The sequence below is a fragment of the Papio anubis genome, chromosome 3 (genome assembly GCF_008728515.1).
Source record: "Papio anubis isolate 15944 chromosome 3, Panubis1.0, whole genome shotgun sequence".
Classification (NCBI taxonomy): Eukaryota; Metazoa; Chordata; class Mammalia; order Primates; family Cercopithecidae; genus Papio; species Papio anubis.
In genome coordinates this window covers 89,562,820-89,578,106 of record NC_044978.1, presented here as the reverse complement: position 1 = coordinate 89,578,106, position 15,287 = coordinate 89,562,820, and the positions used below count along the sequence as shown (strand labels likewise).

Genomic DNA, 15,287 nt, shown 5'->3' with positions numbered 1-15,287 from the left:
GGCTGTTTCCTCTTTTTAATCTGTAATGGGATGCTAGACAAATATGTTCATTCACAAGTTTCAAATACCCTCTATAGGCCAAATATTTTTCAAATATGTATCTCAGACTCAGACACCTTTTCAAAAGTGTAGACCTATATATTCAACTGTCTACTTGCAAGGCACGGGATGCCTCGTGGGCACCTTGAACTTTGCTCTTCAAAATTGAACTCTTGATCTTCCTTCAAAAGCAAGGTCCCCCAACCAATGTATCCTAACAAATAAATAGTATTGTAAAATCGAAGTTCTTCTTTAACTCCTCTCCCTCATTCTCTTCCCCTTCCAATACTTCGCTTGATCTTGTCATTTTCCTTCTAAATATTTTATAAATTAAGTCACTTCTCTCCATGGCTACTGTCACAGCTCCATTCTAGGCCACTATTATCTCCTGCTTTGACTACTACTTTGCAACTTGCAGCCCTCATAGCAGCTTTACTTCCACTTTTGCCCTCTCTCCAGTCAATTCTCCATAGAGCAACCAGAAAGATCATATTAAAATATATTTGCCTATTTAGGCCAGCCTCAGTAGCTCACACCTGCAATCCCAACACTTTGGGAAGCCAAGGTGAGAGGATTGCTTGAGGTAAGGAGTTGGTGGTGCACCTGTAGTTCTAGCTACTCAAACTGAGACAGGAGGATCACTTGAGCCCCTGAGTTCAAGGCTGCAGTGAGCCATGATTGTGCCACTGCACTCCAGCTTGGGTGACAAGCAAGACCCTGTCTCTTAAACAAACAAACAAACAAACAAACAAAAACATACATATATAGACTGTTTATCCTACGCAAAATCCTTCAGAGGCTTCCCATGCATTTAGGATAAAGCAGTTCATTTTGACATAGGCTAAAATGTTCCCTATTATGTGGCCTCATCTCCTATCAACCCCCTCCCCCATTATGCATATGCCACAGTGGACTTGTCTAAGTTGCTTGAACATGTCACAAGCTCTTTCCCACCTCTGTCTGGATTTCCACACATACTCTTCCCTCTAATTATAAACCTCCCCTCATTATTTGGGGTTCCTCATTTTGGTTTAAATATCATTTCAGAGAGACTTTTCAGGCTCCACATCCTCAATCTAAATTAGATTTTCTTACGGTATTTTTTCATAGTACTCTATATTTTTCTTTAGAGCAATTGTCTTAGATAGACTCTGAGGTGGAGATTTGTGTGAAGGAGCTTTATTAGGAAGTGCTTTTGGGAACAACACTGATAAGAAAGCAGTAAGTAAAGGAAGAAGAACTGGGTAGAAGGGGAAGTGGAACTGCGGAAACAATAGGGACCTCAGCCAATTGCAGGAGGAGCAGTGGAGCTGGGATATCCCTTCAGAGGTGTCTCAATTCCAGGTAAGGGGGCCAGGCCTTTGTAATTCCTACCAACCAGTCACTGTGCACAAGAGCTCTCGCTGTGTATGAGAGCGAGAGCAATTCCCGGAGAGGGACTCAGAATGAGCCATAAGTAACTGACATATGTGGAGCTGGGGAGCTGAAAGCCTAGGTGCTGAAGGCATGATCTAGGTAGGTGGTGGGGGTACTATAGCAATTACCACACCATATGTTGTGATAATAGTTATTTTCATCATTAGTTGAATAGTTTCAGAAATCCTCCACTAAGCTGGGATCTCCAGGAAGGTGTGTCTGTTTTGTTCATGATTTACCTCAACTTCCTAAGGAGTGGTTACCACAAGTGAGGTGCTAGATAAATCATTGTGGGAGGAAGGGAGTTTAAATTGCATCCAGATAAAATTGTAGAGTTACTGACAGATTTTAAACAGGATTTATATTCTACACCAGCAGTCTCATAGTTCTATGTCCCTGAGGAATTGATTTCATTCAAAAAATCATTCTAGCTGTATTGTAGAAAGTGGAAGATGAGCAGGACCTTACTAGACGTTGGGCGATCGGTTAGAAGACGGACTCAGTCGTCAAAGTGGGAAGGAATGAGTGACAGGCCAGGGCAGAGAGAGGAGCAGAGAAGGTCGAACTTGGGGTAGAGTGAGGAAATTTCAGCTAAGTAGCACAGAGAGAACCAGCAGAGGGAAACAAATTCAAGGAAAATGGCTAGGTGACTAGCAAAGTCATATTCCTAAAGGAGATTAGGAAAATGAAGGCCAAGGGGAAGCAAACAGATGTCACTATAAAGAAGTCATAGATGGCCTTGGAATACATTGTCTTGACCAAACCTGAGGGTACGGTTTTTCACAACCTACATGTGGGAAAAAACCCCAAAACCCACATTTAATTTTTATTTGAAACTGTTTTTTTTTTTCTCTATGAAGAACAAATAGTATTAAATTGAATAATTTTTTTTCTGGTTTTATATACTTCAAAGCACTTGATATATACCTCTTCTATATTTTCTTTCACATTCTGCTTCAAATTTTCTTATCATAGATTACAAAACTATTGGCAGGCAAGGGACTAATTTTTATGTCTTCAACTCTCCTCTAATGCCTGCCACAAAGCCATGCTCATAGTAATATATGTTCAATTGAAAGAAAATTTTCAATTCCAACATTATTTGTCTGCCTTAGAAATCTAGCTAATTTTAACACTCACTTCTGGGGTGGGGGGAAATCTTTGATTAACACTTGGTCCCATTTACAAACTTTGTTAATTAAATACCTTTAAAAGCTTTAAATGACACTTATTCATTAAATATACTTGATTTTAAAAAATATTTTACATACTTATCAAATTCTCACTAAGTTGTAAATAACTCCTGTAAGTTAAATAAATTATACTTATAAATATAGATAATTTAAGCCATTTCTTTACTGTTTACCAACTTAATAATATTTTCATAGTGTTCTACTTAAAATCAGAAATGTAAAATCATTTTAACATTTTAAACTGTAATTCCAAAACTAATTTGTTAGATATTCTAATATTCCAAATTAGCTAATAAGCATTAGCTTAAATGTGTATTTAAGATGTAGATCGGTCCAGGCATGGTGGCTCACACCTGTAATCCCAGCACTTTGGTGGGGTGGATCACAGGTCAGGAGTTTGAGACCAGCCTGTCCAACATGGTAAAAACCCGTCTCTACTAAAGATACAAAAAATTAGATGGGCTTGGTGGTGCACATCTGTAATCCCAGCTACTCAAGAGGCTGAGGCAGGAGAATTGCTTGAACCCAGGAGGCGGAGGTGGCAGTGAGCCAATATTATGCCATTACACTCCAGCCTGGGGGACAGGGCGAGACTCCATCTCAAAAAAAAAAAAAGATGCAGATCTTAAATTTGTGACCATTGTATATCGTGTATTTAAGATCGATATCTTAAATAATTTAATCTTACATTCTAATGCCGCTCAGATAAGCAATGTGCAAACAGATGTATTATGATATGTGACAAATGCTGTGGAAAAAATAAAAGCACATAAAGGGACAGAGAGTGATGGGGCACGTTTCAGACAGAGTTGCCAGCAAAGATGATTTTGATGTTATTGGAGAAGACAATTCAGAATGAGGTGAAACAGTGGTACTGGAGGGAGATTTGGAAAAATGAGCAATTGTAGAAAACAGTATCGAGAAGCTTGCCTGGCAATTTCTGGGAAGACAAAGCAGTCATCTTTTACTACTTCTCATAACTCGCTGATTAACAGAAAGCAATACCCAGCACACCCTCATTTCCTAAGCTGTCCAGTTTCCCATGACATAGCATTGATATTGAAAAGAGAACCTTTCTATAACTTAATATTTGAACCAAATCCTATATTTGAGCCAAAAGTGAATAGTTATTTTTAGGAGAGTGATTGAACCCAGAAATCTCTCGTATGAGGAAGGAGTTCCTTTTATACCAACTTCTCCTTCCTCCTTCTGTCACAATTTACCTTATCCTGGCTCCTATTCCCAGCTCCTACAGCTTTTTACCTTCTGCCAGGACAAAGGAGGAGCCAGGGTATCTCTTCTAGAAGACCTATTTACATTGAGGCATTCTGGATGCTTTAAAAAATTTAAATCTGACATTCTTGAAAACAGCCAGCACAAACCCTCTTAGTCATTATCAAGCTTTGGGAAATGAGAGATTTGTCTGGGATAAAAAGAAGGTCTACTCCACTGGAATCCCAGACCAAGATCGAAGATGTGGTCTGGCTCTCAATACTGACAAAATGGCAGGAGATTTTAAGGAAGCATATAATTGGCTACACTGACTTTCAAAGAATGTCTACCTTACACTGGTTCATAATACATTTTTTTTTTTTTTTTTTTTTGGTTCACACAATTTGAAGTCCAATGTTTTACATACATTTAATGATATTTGGTTGGGGAGTTGTTGATCGTTCAAAGAAAACCTTCCAAACATCTAATCTGGTTGTTTGATCTTTCTCTTTTTATAATCTTTACTCAACTAGGCTTGAATAACATTCCAATCTGTACTGTGAATGATGATGAGACTGCATTGGGAACATTGTGGGGAGCTGGCCAGTCTAACCACTTAGAGAAGAACAGAATACCATTTGCCAAGTGCAGTCACCCACCCAGCACTGCAGTCCAGGACAGCCCTGTAAGAGGAGTGTCACCAGCCCCAAACAGTGCCAAAGTGCCTCCACGGCCTCATTCTGGTGAGTTGAGTTAGAATTGATGAAATGTTTCCTTATGCCTCCTGCAAACAAGGGTGTGGGGAGTCTATATGATGCTAAAATAGCTGCAGTGGTTTTTACATAAAGTTTCCTCACTGTGAGGAGCATAAATTTTGTTATATATTATAATTTTTTTCACTCTTCTAATCTCATCTCAGTAGCACGATGATGTCAAAAATGTTATTACCATTATTATTAATAGTACCTAAGACATATTTGGTGTGGTCCTATTCTCTAATCCCTACAAAACTAGCTAAAAGATGCCAGAAATGAATGTTGATCCAACACTGATAGGGAAACTATGTCAGATGAAAATCGAGTCCAGGAAACGCAGTAAGAATGAAATTGTATGTTTACACTGTCTTCATGAGACTGTCATCTCCTTAAGGTCAGGCCCTGTGTTTTTGCTTTCCGTGTTTTTGCCATCCTTCCTTTCTCCCCAGGTCCAGCTCAGTGCCTGGTCCTTAGTAAACAATTGAATTAATTTGTACTGAATTGAAGGAAAAAGGCATTGATCAAAAGTAAAGTGTGGAAAAATCCAAAGAGCAAGGTAAAATAGAAGAAAGGAATTCTGCATGGTAGAAATTATATCCAGTTCTTCTCTTTCTCTTGCCCTATACAATTTACATACTGTTACTAAAACTGTCAGGATACAAGAAAATTATTACGGCATAATGTAGTAAAATATATCTCTAAAGATAGCAATAGGACTGGCCAATTATAGAGTACTCACTATGTGGACATACACCATTCTAAAGTCTTCATACTTAACTCGTTTCATCCTTTCAAGAATTTCTCTTCCCTCCCTTCCGCTAGCAATGAAGAGTCAAAACCCACTTATTTTCCCTTATTTCTCATGTCTCTTTTTATACCATAGAACCTAGAAACTTAAAAACTACATTTGCAAGAAAGAGGCCTTTGATGGGAATCAGGTGTCACCACCTAATAAGATTTCTATAGCAGATATGGGAAAAGGTCATCTTTTTCTTTTATCTATAAATTAATGTAAAGGGAAATGAAGTAAAACTTTAAGTGGTTTTAGGGTAACTTAGGGGGATTTAGTTATATGACTGAGTATGAAATGGGTAGGGTTGAGAGGCTGATAAAAGAAGAAAGAAAATAAAGAATGTAATTGTAACTCAGCACAAATCATCTTTCTGTCTAAAGGTCAAATAACAACAAAAAAATTCTCTTTAATTAGATAAAGTGACATTTATATGGACAGTAAACAGAGAAAAATATGTCTTATACTAAAATATATACTTTTTAAATCAGTTTAACCAGATCAAGAAAGCATTTTCTGTGTGTTCTTATATTATCATCTTGGGCATAGAACTAGTTTTTAAATGCAAATACTTTATGTTATTATAATGCCATTTACCTGCAAATTTCCTAACATTTATAAACAGATTCCTGAATTGACCTTAAAGTCAGAAATACTCTCATCAATTTCAGCAATTGACACATATATCATGTGATATAGATTCTTTTTCAGTTTAATCTAAATACATTTTTCCTCAATTTTATTTCAGAGCCCAGTAGAAAAATTAAAGAGTGCTTCAAAACTTCCAATGAGAATCCCTTAGTAATTAAAAAGGTAAGGAAGAGCTATGTACCACTATCTATTTAGTTTGACTTCTGTCAGTTCCTCTCCTTTTCTTTACATATCTTTCTGAAAAGTCACCATGTTTCACAATATTTTTACAGCTTTAGTAAAGTCTAATTAACATAATATAAGATACACATATTCAAAGTGCACAATTTAATGAGCTTTGACAAATACAAACCTGGGAAACTACCACTTCAGTCAAGAGAATGCACATCCTCATCACTCCCAAAAGTTTTCTCATGATTCTGGCCGTCCCACAGGCAAATGTTTGTCTGCTTTCTGTCACTAAAGATTAGCATGGGCTTTTTTGGATTTTATAAAAATAAAGTCATATGGTGAGTTCTCTTTCTAAAATCTGGTTTCTTTAACTCAGCATGATTATTTTAAGATTCATCCATGTTTTTAAGTGCATCAGTAGTTCATTCCTTTTTGTTGCTGAGTAGTATTCAATTGTATAGTTATCCTACAATGTGTTGATCTATTTACCTGTTGAGGGACATTTAGGTCACTCCCAATTTCTAGCAAAGCTAATATAAACATTTGTCTACAAGTCTTTGTTTGGATATATACTTTCTTTTCTCTTGGATAATTCCTATGAGTGAAATAACTGTGTTTTATAGTAGTTGTATGTTTAAATTTCTAAGAAATAGCCAAATTGTTTTCCAAAATGATTGTCCCATTTTACATTCCCACCAGCAGCATATGAGTTTTCTTTTCTCCACATCTTCCCCAAACTTAGAATGGTTAGTCTTTTTATTTTTAGTCAACCTAATGGGTATGTAGTAGTATCTTATTGTGGTTTTAATTTGCATTTTCCTCATGAGGTTGACATCTTTTCCAATTCTTACTTGTCATGTATATATCTTTTCACAAGAAATATATTGTTAGATATTTTGCCCACTTCTTAAATTGGGTTGTTGGCCGGGTGCAGTGGCTCACGCCTGTAATCCCAGCACTTTGGGAGGCTCAGGTGGGCGGATCATGAGGTCAGGAGATCGAGACCATTCTGGCCAATATAGTGAAACCCCGTCTGTACTAAAATACAAAAAAAAAAATTAGCTGGGCATGGTGGTGCATACCTGTATTTCCAGCTATTGGGAGGTTGAGAAGGGGAATTGCTTGAACCCAGGAGGTGGAGATTGCAGTGAGCTGAGATCGTGCCACTGCACTGCAGCCTGGTGACAGAGCAAGACTCCGTCTAAAAGAAAAAAAAAATTGGGTTGTTGACTTTTTTATTATGACATTGTAAAAGTTCTTCATATATTCTAGATTAAATCTTTTGTTACATGCATGTTTTTGCAAATATTTCCTTCCCGTCTGAGGATTGCTCTTTTTTTGATGTGTCTTTCAAAAATTTATAATTTTTTCCATTAGAGCTTCACATCTGCTTGCTGTTTATCTCTGTATTGTGCTTTATTGCAATGGCTAGAATCTCTAGTACAATGTTGAATAGAAGTGACGAGAGCAGACATCCTTGCCTTGTACCTGATTGTAGGAGGAAAGCATTCAGACTTTCTCTGTTTTTGCAAGGCATGGAAAAGCCTAGGAGAAATAATCCATATATATTCAAATTGCTATTGTAGTTATTTTTGTACCTGAACAATAAAAGAGTTGAAATTGGACTGTAAAAAAAAAAAAAGTATTATGTTAATGTACTTTATTCATGGATGCCCTTTATATGACTGAGAAAGTTCCCTTCCGTTCCTAGTGTGCTGAGAGTTTTAACGGAAATGGGGAGAGATGTATTTTGCCAAATGCTGTTTCAGTATCTAGCTGAGATGATCAAATGATTTTGCATTTTAGCCTGTTAATATAGTGAATTACACTGGCTACGTTTCAAATTTGAACCAACCTCGGACATCTGGTAAAAACCTCCCTTGGTCGTGATGTATTATCCTTGTTATATACTAAAATTTCATAACATATTGTTAGCATTCTTGTGTCTATGTTTATGAGGAATATTTGTTTATAGTTTTCTTATAAAGTCTTTTTCTGGTTTAAATATCAGCATAATGCTGGCTTTATAGAATAAGTTTGGAATTCCTCTTTAATATTCTGGAAGATTTTATGTAGAACGGATATTATTTCTTCCTTAAAAGTTTAGTAGAAATCTTCAGTAAGATATTAGGCTTGATATTTCCTTTGAGTCAAGGTTTTTAACTACAAATTCAATTTCTTTTTTTTTTTATATATATATAGATATAGGCTATTTGGGTTGTCTATTTCTTCTTTAGCCAGCATTGGTAGTTTGTATTTTGCAAAGAATATGTCCATTTCATCTAAGCTGTTGACTTATTGATGTAAAGTTTTTCATAAAATATTCCTTTTATTATTTTATAATGTTTAATGTTTGTTTCCTCATCCCTGATTTTGGCAATTTGTGTCTTCTTTTTTTCCTGATGTGTCTAGCTAGAGGTTTGTGAGTTTTATTGACCATTTTAAAGAATCAATATTTCATTTCATTGAGTATTTTTATCGTTTTGCTTTTGTTTCCATTTCACTGACTTTGGCTCCTATCTTTATAGAAGGTAAAATCTTACGTCATTGATTTGAGACTTTTTTTTTCCAATATAAGCATTTAGTATTACATTTTTCCTATAAGCATTACTTTGCCTGCATCCCCCAAAATTTACTATGTTGAATTTTCATTTTCATTATGTTCAAAATACTTCCTGATATCCTTTTTGATTTCTTCTTTCACCTATTCATTACTTAAAATCATGTTATTTACTTTCTAAATATTTGGGGGATTTTCCAGATATCTTTATGTTATTAATTCCAATTTAATCCCACTGTAGTCAGAGAACACACTTTGTATACTTTGTAATGTTTTAAATTTATTGAGACTTGTTATATGGCCTAGAGTATTGTTGACCTTAATACATTTTTCATGTACCCATGAAACAAATGTTCACTCTGCTGTTGTTTGGTAGAATGCAATATAAATATCAATTAGGTCAAGTTAGATGATACTGTTGTTCAAGTCTTCTGTGGCAGCAGCTCCCAACCTTTTTTGGAAGACTATTTTTCTACAGACCTATGGTGGGATGGGGGGAATGGTTTCAGGATGAAATTGTTCCACCTCAGATCATCAGGCATTCCATTCTCATAAGGAGCACACAACCTACATCCCTTGCATGCGCAGTTCACAATAGGGTTTGCACTCCCATGAGAATCTAATGCCGCTGCTGATCTGACAGGAGGCAGAACTCAGGCGGTAATGCCGACTTGCCCTCCCACCGCTCACGTTCTGCTGTGCAGCAGGTTGTGGTCCAGGGATTTGGGAACCCTCGTTCTGTAGCCTTACCGATTTGCTGCTTTTTCTGCCAATTATTGAGGGAAAGGTGCTGAAATCTCTGATTATAATTGTGGGTTTCTAAATTTCTCTTTTCATTTCTACCAGTTTTTAATCACGTATTTTAAAGCTCTCTTATTAGGCATAAAACTGTTTAGGTTTGCTATATCTTCTTGATAAAATGATCTTTTTATCATTATAAAGTTACTCTCTTCATCCCGGACACTATTCTTTGCTTTAAAAACTATTTTGTTATAAAACTGTTCAGATTTTCTATTTCTCCTTGATTCAATTTTTGGTACTATATTCTTTTCTAAAAACTGTTTATTCAATCTAAATGTTCAGATTTATTGACTAAGTTATGCATAATATCCTTATATTCTTTTAAAAATATCTGCTGGTTCTGTAAGAAGTACCCTTTTACATATTAGTTGTGTTGATTTGTGTCTTTGTTTTTCTCAATTAAAAGAAGTTTATGATTTTCAACAAAAGTTTATTCAATAAGTTTATTGATTTTATTAGTATATCAAAGAGTTGATTTTCATGATTTTTTGATTATCTATGTTGTATATTTTCTATTTTATTAATATTTGCTGTTATTAGTTTTCTCTTTCTATTACATACTTTATTTTATTGCTCTTTTTCCAACTCATTTTATCTTTCTAATACATGTATTTTAAAGCTATAAATTCCCCTCTTAAAATTGCTTTAGCCACTCTCACAATTTTTGTATATACCATTTTCACTGAGTTAAAACTGAATTCAGTCTAATTCTCATTATTATTTCTTCTTTGACTCATGACTCAATTGCTGGACTTTATTTGTGTGACATATCCAAGACTAGGTAATTTATAAGGAAAAGAGGTTTAATTGACTCACAGCTCTGCATGGCTAGGGAGGCATCAGGAAACTTAAATCATAGCAGAAAGCAAAACTGGCATGTCTTACATGGCAGCAGGCAAGAGAAGTGAGAGCCAAGGAAAGGGGGAGGCCACTTATAAAAGCCATCAGATTTCACGAGAACTCACTTTCATGAAAACAGTATGGGGGAACCTGACCTCATGATTCAATTAATTCCACCAGGTCCCGTCGGTGGCATGTGGGGGTTATCACAATTCAAGGTGAGATTTGGGAGGGAACACGGAGCCAACCATACCAGTTGATGAGAAAAAAAAAAAATGGATTTGTTATACATCATCTCATGTAAAGTCAGTTTCTAAGAACTAAAAACAACATTAAGGACTTAATGTGTTACTATATTTCCAAAAATAAGTCTGTATAATAAACTTAACAGAAATTATAACAAACTCTCTCTCAGACCACAGTGCAATCAAACTAGAACTCAGGATTAAGAAACTCATTCAAAATAACTCAACTACATGGAAACTGAACAACTTGCTCCTGAATAACTACTGGGTACATAATGAAATGAAGGCAGACATGAAGATATTCTTTGAAACCAATGAGAATAAAGACACAACATACCAGAATCTCTGGGACACATTTAAAGCAGTGTGTAGAGGGAAATTTATAGCACTAAATGCCCACAAGAGAAAGCAGGAAATTAACACCCTAACATCACAATTAAAAGAACTAGAGAAGCAAGAGCAAACACATTCAAAAGCTAGCAGAAGGCAAGAAACAACTAAGAACAGAGCAGAACTGAAGGAGATAGAGACACAAAAAACCCTCCAAAAAATCAAAGAATCTGGGAGCTGGTTTTTGAAAAGATCAACAAAATTGGTAGACAGCTGGTAAGACTAATAAAGAAGAAAAGAGAGAAGAATCAAATAGACTCAATAAAAAATGATAAAGGGGATATCACCACTGATCCCACAGAAATACAAACTACCATCAGAGAATACTATAAACACCTATATGCAAATAAACTAGAAAATCTAGAAGAAACGGATAAATTCCTGGACACATACACCCTCCCAAGACTAAACCAGGAAGAAGTTGAATCCCTGAATAGACCAATAACAGGCTCTAAAATTGAGGCAATAATTAATAGCCTACCAACCAAAAATAGTCCAGGACTAGATGGATTCACAGCCAAATTCTATCAGAGGTACAAGGAGGAGCTGGTACCATTCCTTCTGAAACTATTCCAATCAAGAGAAAAAGAGAAAATCCTCTCTAACTCATTTTATGAGGCCAGCGTCATCCTGATACCAAAGCCTGGCAGAGACACAACAAAAAAAGAGGATTTTAGACCAATATCCCTGATGAATATCGATGCAAAAATCCTCAATAAAATACTGGCAAACCGAATCCAGCAGCATATCAAAAAGCTTATCCACCATGATTAAGTGGGCTTCATCCCTGGGATGCGAGGCTGGTTCCACATACGCAAATCAATAAACGTAATCCAGCATATAAACAGAACCAAAGACAAAATCCACATGATTATGTCAATAGATGCAGAAAAGATCTTTGATAAAATTCAACAGCCCTTCATGCTAAAAACTCTCAATAAATTAGATGTCGATGGAAAGTATCTCAAAAGAATAAGAGCTATTTATGACAAACACACAGCCAATATCATACTGAATAGGCAAAAACTGGAAAAATTCCCTTTGAAAACTGGCACAAGATAGGGATGCCCTCTCTCACCACTCCTATTCAACATAGTGTTGGAAATTCAGGCCAGGGCAATCAGGCAGGAGAAAGAAATAAAGGGTATTCGATTAGGAAAAGAAGAAATCAAATTGTCCCTGTTTGCAGATGACATGACTGTGTATTTAGAAAACCCCATTGTCTCAGCCCAAAATCTTCTTAACCTGAAAAGCAATTTCAGCAAAGTCTTAGGATACAAAATTAATGTGCAAAAATCACAAGCATTTGTATACACCAACAACAGACAAACAGAGAGCCAAATCATGAGTGAACTCCCATTTACAATTGCTTCACAGAGAATAAAACACCTAGGAATCCAACTTACAAGGGTTGTGAAGGACCTCTTCAAGGAGAACTACAAACCATTGTTCAACAAAATAAAAGAGGACACAAACAAATGGAAGAACATTCCATGCTCATGGATAGGAAGAATCAATATCATGAAAATGGCCATACTGCCCAAGGTAATTTATAGATTAAATGCCATCCCCATCAAGCTACCAATGACTTTCTTCACAGAATTGGAAAAAACTACTTTAAAGTTCAAATGGAACCAAAAAAGAGCCCGCATTGCCAAGACAATCTTAAGTCAAAAGAACAAAGCTGGAGGCATCATGCTACCTGACTTCAAACTATACTAAAAGGCCACAGTAACCAAAACAGCATGGTACTGGTACCAAAACAGAGATACAGACCAATAGAACAGAATAGAGGCCTCAGAAATAATACCACACATCTACAGCCATCTGATCTGTGACAAAATGACAAAAACAAGAAATGGGGAAAGGACTCCCTACTTAATAAATGGTGCTGGGAAAACTGGCTAGCCATATGTAGAAAGCTGAAACTGGATACCTTCCTTACACCTTATACAAAAATTAATTCAAGATGGATTCAAGACTTAAATGTTAGACCTAAAACCATAAAAATCCTAGAAGAAAACTTAGGCAATACCATTCAGCACATAGGCATGGGCAAGGATTTCATGTCTAAAACACTAAAAGCAATAGCAAAAAAGCCAAAATTGACAAATGGGATCTAATTAAACTAGAGAGTTTCTGCACAGCAAAAGAAACTACTGTCAGAGTGGATAGGCGACCTACAGAATGCGAGAAAATTTTTGCAATCTATCCATCTGACAAAGGGCTAATATCCAGAACCTACAAAGAACTCAATCAAATTTACAAAAAAAAAAAAAAAACCATCAAAAAGTGGGCAAAGGATATGAACAGACATTTCTCAAAAGAAGACATTTAGGCAGGCAACAGACACAGGAAAAAATCCTCATCATCACTGGCCATTAGAGAAATGCAAATCAAAACCACAACGAGATACCATCTCACATCGGTTAGAATGGCAATCATTAAAAAGTCAGACGACAACAGGTCTTGGAGAGGATGTGGATAAATAAGAACACTTTTACACTGTTGGTGTAACTGTGGGACTGTAAACCAGTTCAACCATTGTGGAAGACAGTGTGGTGATTCCTCCAGGATCTAGAACTAGAAATACCATTTGACACAGCCATCCCATTACTGGGTATATACCCAAAGGATTATAAATCATGCTGCTATAAAGACACATGCACACATATGTTTATTGTGGCACTATTCACAATCGCAAAGACTTGGAACCAACCCAAATGTCCATCACTGACAGACTGAATTAAGAAAATGTGGCACATATACACCATGGAACACTAGGCAGCCATAAAAAAGGATGACTTCATGTCCTTTGTAGGGACATGGATGAAGCTGGAAACCATCATTCTCAGCAAACTATCGCAGGGACAAAAAACCAAACACCACATGTTGTCACTCATAGGTGGGAATTGAACAATGAGAACACTTGGACACAGGAAGGGGAACATCACACACCGGGGCCTGTCGTGGGGTTGGGGGAGTGGGGAGGGATAGCATTAGGAGATATACCTAATGTAAATGACGAGTTAATGGGTGCAGCACACCAACATGACACATGTATACATATGTAACAAACCTGCACGTTGTGCACACGTACCCTAGAACTTAAAGTATAATTTAAAAAAACCTCAAATACAATATAGCTTTATTTTTACTAAACATAAAGTTTAATATTGTTCTATCAATTCCAATCATCAAAATCCCAGGTTGTTGACTCATTTATGTACTAGGTTCTATGTGTTGTTACAAATCAGTCACTTCGAAGGATAGAAAGCCTTTCCTAGAACAGGCACATGGATCTAAGGCTTCTGTAACTCTTCATGGACTTAAAGCTCCCACAACCTTTTAATTTTTAAAAATTGCAAACAGTATATTTACCTCCTAGAACAAGAAAATAACCTTTGTATTTCCCTTCCAACTGATCAAGGGAAGAAATTTAGTTTGCCTTTCTAACTCTCCAGCTGTTAGCTGTTACTTACAGCAAAGAGGTAGCAACTTGCGTCATGTAGTTGCTTCACAGACAAAGCATAAAACCTCTCAGCTGTCTTTTCCTGGCCACAAAAGAGAAATCTTCCCAACTTAACAGCAAATCTCATATGTCATGAGTTGGCTGTTATCTGGAATTGCGATGTAAAAGGTTATACATTGCATACTACAAATTTGTTATCTTGTTATTCGACCAAGAGTTTAAAGTGATTTCATCAAAAGTTAATAAGATATCACTGTTTGTTTTGTCTCCAAATATAAATATTTGATAGTTTAAGATAACACTAACCTTTTTTACTTTCATGTGTCTCTCATTAACCACAATATTTCTTATTCATTTTACAATGAGTTTTCATAGAAAATATAGATAGGTGCAAATGTATATTGGTTATATTATACCTTTGATTTAGGAAGAAATTAAGGTCAAAAGTCCACCATCACCTCCAAAGGCATGCTCTACTCCTGGCTCCTGTTCTTCAGGGATGACAAGTATCAAGAATGATGTGAAAGCAAACACAATTTGCATACCAAACTATCTGGATCAGGAAATAAAAGTAAGTATCAGGTTTATCAAATCCATAACTTGGAAACAGCATGAATATACAAAAAAATTTATACCACTAGCATCCTTAAAACTCTTAAATGATTCCTTACTGATAACTGAATTGATTTAAGACTGCCTAAAATTCAAGGCATACTCCTATTTTCATTTCCAGTCTTACTCTTCCTTGGAAT

General features: G+C 36.1%; 1 protein-coding gene across 3 annotated transcripts in view; it reads left to right on the top strand.

Annotated features, from left to right (window-relative positions):
• Positions 1-15,287, top strand: part of C3H4orf17 (chromosome 3 C4orf17 homolog) — a 39,239-nt gene that overhangs the window by 6,710 nt on the left and 17,242 nt on the right. For 2 of the 3 annotated variants that reach the window (XM_017958881.3, XM_003899004.5), the window contains 3 exons: positions 4,394-4,603; positions 6,154-6,218; positions 14,963-15,106. In XM_017958881.3, coding sequence (XP_017814370.2) covers positions 4,394-4,603; positions 6,154-6,218; positions 14,963-15,106 — 419 coding nt within the window. The remainder of the gene's footprint in view (positions 1-4,393; positions 4,604-6,153; positions 6,219-14,962; positions 15,107-15,287) is intronic. The other variant, XM_017958882.3, reaches the window with a different exon arrangement.